This window comes from Telmatherina bonti (genome assembly GCF_933228915.1).
Source record: "Telmatherina bonti genome assembly, chromosome: 16".
NCBI classification, from domain to species: domain Eukaryota; kingdom Metazoa; phylum Chordata; class Actinopteri; order Atheriniformes; family Telmatherinidae; genus Telmatherina; species Telmatherina bonti.
Window position 1 is genome coordinate 15,336,994 of NC_136614.1, and position 7,702 is coordinate 15,344,695.

At 39.5% G+C, this 7,702-nt stretch overlaps 1 protein-coding gene across 1 annotated transcript; it reads right to left on the reverse strand.

Annotated features, from left to right (window-relative positions):
• Positions 1 to 1,655: 1,655 nt before the first annotated feature.
• Positions 1,656 to 7,392, reverse strand: katnbl1 (katanin p80 subunit B-like 1). Its single transcript, XM_079255920.1, has 10 exons — positions 7,266 to 7,392; positions 6,625 to 6,749; positions 6,440 to 6,477; positions 5,966 to 6,248; positions 5,732 to 5,847; positions 5,591 to 5,641; positions 4,814 to 4,903; positions 4,400 to 4,504; positions 2,837 to 2,930; positions 1,656 to 2,195 (listed from the first exon to the last, which is right to left on the reverse strand). Exons 2-10 carry the CDS (start codon positions 6,736 to 6,738, stop codon positions 2,163 to 2,165), a joined length of 924 nt encoding a protein of 307 aa, XP_079112046.1. The 5' UTR covers positions 6,739 to 6,749; positions 7,266 to 7,392; the 3' UTR covers positions 1,656 to 2,162.
• Positions 7,393 to 7,702: the final 310 nt, after the last annotated feature.

Sequence of the window (7,702 nt, forward strand, 5' to 3'; positions counted from 1 at the left end):
GCTGCCCAGAACGAAGTTTGGTGACAGCCTTTATTCCGGTGCTCTGTAGAAGGTCTGGCCAATCAGGGGCAGGTGGGCGTGTGGCGACCAATCAGCACCCAGCACACATCAGCCTGAGGGCAGCTCCAGGAAGGAAGCCAGGTGTATCAAATCCCCCAGGTGATGCTTGTTGAAATGATGAGCTAGATGACAGGCCAAGGGGCGTAACAGCGGGCGGGGTCACATTGGCATGATCACTCTTCTCTGAACACGTTCCACTCTAAATGTTCTGCAAGTGTTACAGTCACTGAGTCATCCAGCAAGTTTATTCATTAACAGCAGGTACCTCTCTTTCTTTCTTTTTGATTTAACTTGCTAGTTTCTGGTCCTCCTGATTGTCAATGGTTTTGTTCTCCACAGGGACCATGAATCTAGAGTTGGCTTGTGTGGGTGTATATATTTATGTGTGTGGGTGGGTATGTGTGTGTACATATGTCTGTATGTATGTGTATGGATATGTATGTGTATATGTATGTATGTATATCTATATATATGTATGTATATATGTACTGTATGTGCGAGTGTATATACATATATATGTAGGTGGGTATGTATGTGCATATACATGTATGCATTGATCTCTTTTTGTTTTTTATGTTCTCTTTTCTGTTCTCTTTCTGCCCCTTTCCTGTCCTTTCCGGTCAGGTCCAGCAGCATAAACTCTGTAATACAAACTATTATCCAAAGCAAATAGAAAAATAAAATAAGAATCAAGAAATACAAGGGGATCATTACATCTATAAAAGTTCCCCTTGGCAAAATAAATTTGCTCAGCAGAACATACCATCCAGAACATCAGTCTGCTTGCTTAAATGCTGGATAAGACAAAAAAAGAAAAAAAAAAAGGATTTGGTTTGTTATGTGTGGGGTTCACGTCTGAATGTGGGTTTTTGGGAGGAATGAAATGGTGTAAATCTAAATGTAAATTCATTTCATGAATGTATACTTACATTTTTAAAAAATATATTAAGTATTTATACAATATATTTTTTTTAATTTAAGGATGTTTTAAAGAAAACATTAAAAGATATACATTTTCAAAAAATTTAATGTACCCCCTGGAATACCTTGAAGTATCCCCAGGGGTACGCATACCCCCATTTGAGAAACAGTGCCCTACGTGATCCCCACATGGACCCCAAGAGGGTGTGTGCCCCAGGGCCCATGCCCATAAGATAGTCCGGCCTTGACTATGACAAAAAAGCTAATCAACAAACCTGGCATTTATCTTTATCATGACCAGATTAAAAGTGCACAGGCCCTTGGACCCAGTGTTCCAGGGGCCCCGTTCCCCACCACAACATTGTGAGAATTGTGAATGATACACCGTGAAATGACATTTCTAACATCTCTCAGCCAGTGGTACCAATAGCAATACACTAGACACTGTGGTGAAACTATCTGGCTTTTATGTACATTTTGTTTCATGTCCAAACTGCTGGTGTTTGCCCTATGTGGACCCCAAGTGGATGTGGGGCCCATAATGCCCACTGGATAATCCAGCTTTGATATTTATATATCCTATTTAAAAAGCATATAAAGGTATGTATTTGATTGGAAATAATTATCTTCAACATATTCTTAAAGAAGAACAAGGTAAACATAAGGGTTAGATTTTTATCAAATTTATTTAAAAGATTAAAAGAATCACTTGTTTCAACACATCACATGTCATAGGAAGAGGCTAAATGAAAACAAGAAAACACTTATAACTTAAAGACTCTTGCTAACTTAAGCTCCTGATTCTAGAGAACCAAAGTGCAAAACACAAAACAACAGGGCATTTGAAACCTAACGGTGTAGCGAGAGACAAAAGACCTTGGCACTTCATAGAGCAACATTACGCCCTGTCTCATGGAGGCCCACTAAACGTGCCCCTTCACAAGACGGTCCACTTCAATGTGAAGCAGTCATTCTCTGCACAGGAAGGCCTTTGCAGCCTCCCATAGGAGTCTCCAGCTCTAACCGAGGGGAGTTGTTTGACTTGTCAAGTTCAGTCCCATTTAAGAGGTTTGAGTGTAAACAGCGTGAACCAGTCCAATTGTCTGGCAATATTATCAGCTGAAAACACAGTCATGGTAAGCAGTAGTGGTTGCATCCTAAGAATGCTACATTCACAGCTGTCAGGGCAGCTGTGTCAGATAAGCCTCGATGACCTGAAACACAAAGCAGAGACAGCGTGTTATCTGTCAGCACAGACAGTCCAACAGCCTGCACACATTAAAATAATATTTGTTTGTAGATGTTATCAGGAGAATGAGCAACGCTGACATTTCCGCCATGAAAGTTTCATGCAGGATGATTTGAGAGAACACTGAAAATGTAGAAATGGAAACATTTTCGGCAAAAACTAAAACATGCATTTTGTTAATTATTGACTTTTAAAGCAGAATGAAATGGATCTTCGGCTTTGTTTCCACAATGCAACAGGATGTAGAAACAACCACAAGCAAGCCTGCTAAACCTGAAGGGGTTATCTTTTATTATTTGTTTCAAAGAATGGGAGTGGTTGTCTGTGTCCACCCAAAAATCAACAGAGGCCAGAGACGGATTCAAGGATTTGCAGTCAGCTAACACAGGTCTGTTACAAATATATAAAGTAAACCTTATCTTTACACAGTGACAGATTTGTTCATTTAACTCTCCTGCATTTTCCTAATATCTAAATTAGTGATCAATCAGTTTTCACCTCTTTGAACAAGAAGCTTGTGGGCAACATTAATTTCAAATATAGACAGATGTTGGACAAGTATTGAACTAAATCCCATTTCAACGATGTAATGATGATGTTTTATACCTTTGACATTTCTCCGATGGATCCTGGAATCAAACATAAATGGGATCCTTCTTTCCATAAATCCTTCAGTCGTTGCCTCATGACGTCAACGTTCCTATTTGAAAAAATAAAAGATTTATAAAAGTACGACTTGAAAACAGTATAGGACCTGCATCGGACAACAATTGTGATAAACTTAACTAGTTAGAGACAGGCTCATCAAAAAGCAACGGCTTCCCTACTGGACTGTGGGGGTGCTTTCTGTGGTTTATAGCAGGGCCCCCCACATCTCATTTTGAGAAATCTACTTAAATACAGTGCATGAAAACTTTAGGTGACTTGCATAATCCCACCAGTAGCAGCAGCAGCAGGTTGTCTCAACAGACAGCTCGTTTACAGGGCAAAATGACAAGAGGGGCTCATCTCAAGTAAGGCTGTGTCGCAGTGCAAGCTACTTAAAAAGTGAAAGGTGACGTGGACATCACAGTTAATGCTTTGGGAATATGCAGAGGGATGTGTTCCAGTGACACATCTCACTCATCCTACTCCAAGAACTGGATTTATGCAAATAATCTGAAGATCTTCTTAAAGACTAGTGTCATGGCAGAGATGTTCCTTTGTACAGATTACCGTGAAAAGGAACTAGAGGTCTTAACCAGCTTCATATGTAATGCGAAGGAAGATGTTCTACTTCACATGACTTACCCAGTCTTTAAGACTGAATCCAGCTCGACTGAAGACTAATTTCAATCACCTGCATTTGCAGGTAGTTTAGTTGACTAGTTAAGCTTAAAGAATCTACCCTTTTTTATAATCACATGGTTCTGGATTAAATTTCTTTGAGTAAACTTGAATCACTAAAAAATACAGAATACATTGCTAAAATGAAAAAGCTTCATCATCTGCTGTAAGACCCGGTAGCAAGTTGTTACGCAGTTGCAAGATGCTGCTGTCATGCAGGTAAAGCTTTCATTTTTCCAACAAATCCTCCAAATGTTCAATTAAACGAAGATCAAAAGGAATTTACAGCCTGAGTTAACATATTAAACTCGTTGCCATGTTTGTCAAATCCTTCCTCGTGAAGGTTTTCAGCGAGGGGAAATCATTATGCTACCACTGCCATTGGCGATGCATCTGCTATCAAGAGGTGAACGCGGTCTGCAACAATGCTTTTAGTGGGTGCTGCACTTCATGCCTTCAAGGACATCAACATCTAACTAGGATCCAACATGTTCCACTAGAAAATGGCAGTGAACACGACTCCCACTCCTTCCTATAATGTGCACTGCTGCCATCTCATGCCTGAGCAAATGACACACGCGGACTCAGCCATCCATGCGATGGAACAGAAAATGTGTTTCAATGAACCAGAATGTCTACTTTGAGAGTTTCCAGGTCCAGCACAGACTCTTGAGCCCACTCATAAGTCTTTTGAACATCACAACTGTCTTTATGGACGACCAGCATTAAAAAGTTTTGAGTTGTTTGTGCTACATTAGCTCTCCCATGAGGCTGGAACACACTGACGCATTGCCTCCCACTCTAAGTTTTCTAAGTGTCTGTTTTCCAATAGGAAATGCCCACCTGTCTTCTGAACAACTGTCCCGCAGTCTCTTCTCGTTTTTTGAAAGTTCTGGCCACCATTTCTTGATGACGGATTGAACCCAGTGTAAAACCACCATAATGTGTCTGTAAATAAAAAAACAAAACGGTAATGAGTCTGTCAAAGCATGAAGCTGAAAAAACATTTGAAAATTCTGTCATAACATATAATATTTAAGAGCACACATGCAAGTCAAAGGCATTTCACCACTCGTTCAACAGGATTCATCAGCTCTCCCTTCACTTCATTAGTTATTCATCAGACCAGCTGGAGCTTTTTGGACGAGCGGAGAAACATTTCAAAGATAAAAATAGGAAACCCAACTCCTTTCAACTCGATCCATCAAAACAGAACCCATATGAAGATCATCGATGCATTTCTTAAATGACACTTACTCCTGATATTTACTGGCGAGGATGACTTTGACGTGGGGCATGAGGTCAACGCAGCAGCCAAGTGACAAACATGGTGCTTCCGTTTGAAGGCTGATGAGAGAGGAATAACGATGATTGAAAAGGGAACAGATTTTCAGCACTGAGTAATGCTAAAGATTAACAAACAACAAATACAATTCAAAAATGTTTTCATTGTTGATGTCAACCTCATAGTTATATCACGATAGATAAACAGCTGATTGAGTACTTAAGGCTCTGGAAATGAAGAAAGAAAAGTAAACAGACCAGATGAATTTGTTATGTTATCAGCCCTATATAAATAAAGCTGATTAATAGGGGTGGGAAAATTTAATTGAAAAATCGAAAAAAAAATCGGGATTTTTTTGCTTCACAAATCTTTTTTTTTTTTCAAATAAAAAAATTAAATTACTAGAAAATTTATGTCATTTTTATTGATCTTTCTACTTGTCTTCTTGGGCATCATAGCAACAGAATGATGGTCTGGATACTGTGTTGCTTTTTCCTAATAGAAATCAAGAAAAATGACTATTTAAAATCAAATCAGCACCCAAAAAAATCAGAATTGAATCGAAACAAAAGCATATCATCACAACTCTACTGATTAAACCATCAATTGTTTTGACTTAAATGATTTAAAAAAAATGCTTCAACCATATAAGCTGAATTTAAATTATTTACTGTTTTCATCTGTTGTTTGGGAAATGTTACCTGGAAAACTGGGCTTCTGCTTTTAATAGACACAAAAAAGTGACTTACTTGTTTGTTAAGATGGGTAAGCAGTCAATCAATAGGCTTGTGTCTTGTATTCTGGGGAAAATAGAACAAAGAAGATGTAATATATGTCACATGAAATAAGCACCAATAACCAGACACTGATGTTTGTCATTGTGATGTTACCTTATTAAGTATGCCACTAATTCACTTGCATTTCTTCGCCATAGTGTTAGCGCTACTTTGAGTCGAAGATCTCTTCCAAAAAGGATGTGAGTCATAGCTTCATGGTCCTTTGATAGCTACTCGTAGATAAAACAAGTGGCCAAAGGGAAATGCAGTGTTTTACTTAATTAGAAACACGTGAGAAGACAAAAATAACCATTTTCACATAAAATGAAGCAGTTTGATGTTTCTCACCTCAGTAAAATCACTGTATTTGGAGCTGGCTCCTGCCATCTTGGAGCCCTCTGGGGAATTCATGGGCAGTCCACAGCTGTCATAGCAGTGAATGCCCCGCACATCACTTGAGCATGTCAGCTCATTTTCTTTGTTGGCCATGCCGGGGTCTCGGGGAGGGCCTACATCTGACGACTTGTGGTGCAGCTTTATGCTCACCTCTGCCGATGCACAACTCTTCCTTTTGCAAGATGACAGTCGCTTTGCTTTGCTTGGATTTTGAGCTTTGTAATGCACCTGAAATCTGCCAAGAGGGAGATCAAAATCGACCAAAGGCTGGCATAATTTGGAAAAGCACAACATTTAAGGCACAAACATTGAGATGATAGCTATGGAGAAGCGCCTTAATGGTCTGGAGAGGGATGATCTGTGGGGCACAGACAATGAACTCATGATCATATTTAGATAAACCCCACAGATGTGGATTAGACTCACCTTTCCTTACCTAATTCTTCCTTATTAATAATATCCACCTAAAACAAAAGGATAAGGGATAAGGCCACTAACACAGTCTCTACCTACTACAATACTAATACACTGTACTTGACTGTCAACCAGGACCTCTCGCATGAACTGGTTCGGTACACAACAATTCTTTCTTTTAGGCATCATCTCCATACCTGCTTCATGTTCTTTTGAGAAGAAACGTGCAGAGATGTTCGCAGAAGGCCATTGGATTTATTATGGCTGATCTTACAGACGTCCCGTTGCAATACATGCTTACCAGCTGCCATAATAAGGGATCCTGATGGAGAAACAGTGGCTGGTAATGTGACTCATTATCGTGGTTAACTGCAAACAGGGCTGGGTAGTATTCATCAACGATGCAACAGATGAAGTTAAAGAGATCATAGTATCCAAAAAGATCAAACCAAACAAGTATCTTGGGTTAAGCAGGCGTTGTCTCCTTTTGGTTAATTTAGCTGCAGTCGCAGATTTTTTTCGTGAACTTATTAAAGTTTAGCCCGTGCAGCTGCTGTCTTCATATTCATGAAACACACATTATTTCAAAAGGCGACGCTTAGTATCGTCACAACGGTGAGCCAGAAGTTAGTTCGCGTTGCTAAACCCCACAACAATTGGCTTATAGCTTATAGAAGTGAAGAAAACACGGAGATATCAACAATGACTAGCAGGCCCGCGACAGCGAGCTAACATGCTAACTGGTTAGCATTACGCCTGAAGGAACGTATGGCTGCATTAAAAGTAAATCAGGTGAACTTATATGTTCACTGTTTACACAGAGGAGTTAAATACCAACCAATTCATTTTGTGTGGTCAAGTAAGAGCTCTTCAGGTGTGTAAATCCAAAACGTAAAAAAAAAAACAAAAACTGGTTGATCTCAAAGCGCAATTCCTGTCGATGTTCCGCTAGCGTTTTGGCTGCTTTACTCGTCTACGGTGGCCGACAGGTGCAAACGCGATTCATATATAAAACACGCTATATTTCGGAAAAACGAAACACTTTTAAGAAGTAAACACTGCATAAACGAAAACGACTACAAGAAGGAAATGGTACATAAACGAAAACAACTTCAAGAAGAAAACGTAGATTAAGTTGCGTGAAGTGCAGAAAGAGATATTAGTATATTATCCAGTTGAACCACTGCAACCATTTCAAAGAGCAGTTCCAAGTTGTGAACACAAGGTGGCAGTGTTGTCACATTTGTCTGTGCTCTGCCTTTGTGACAGATCAAG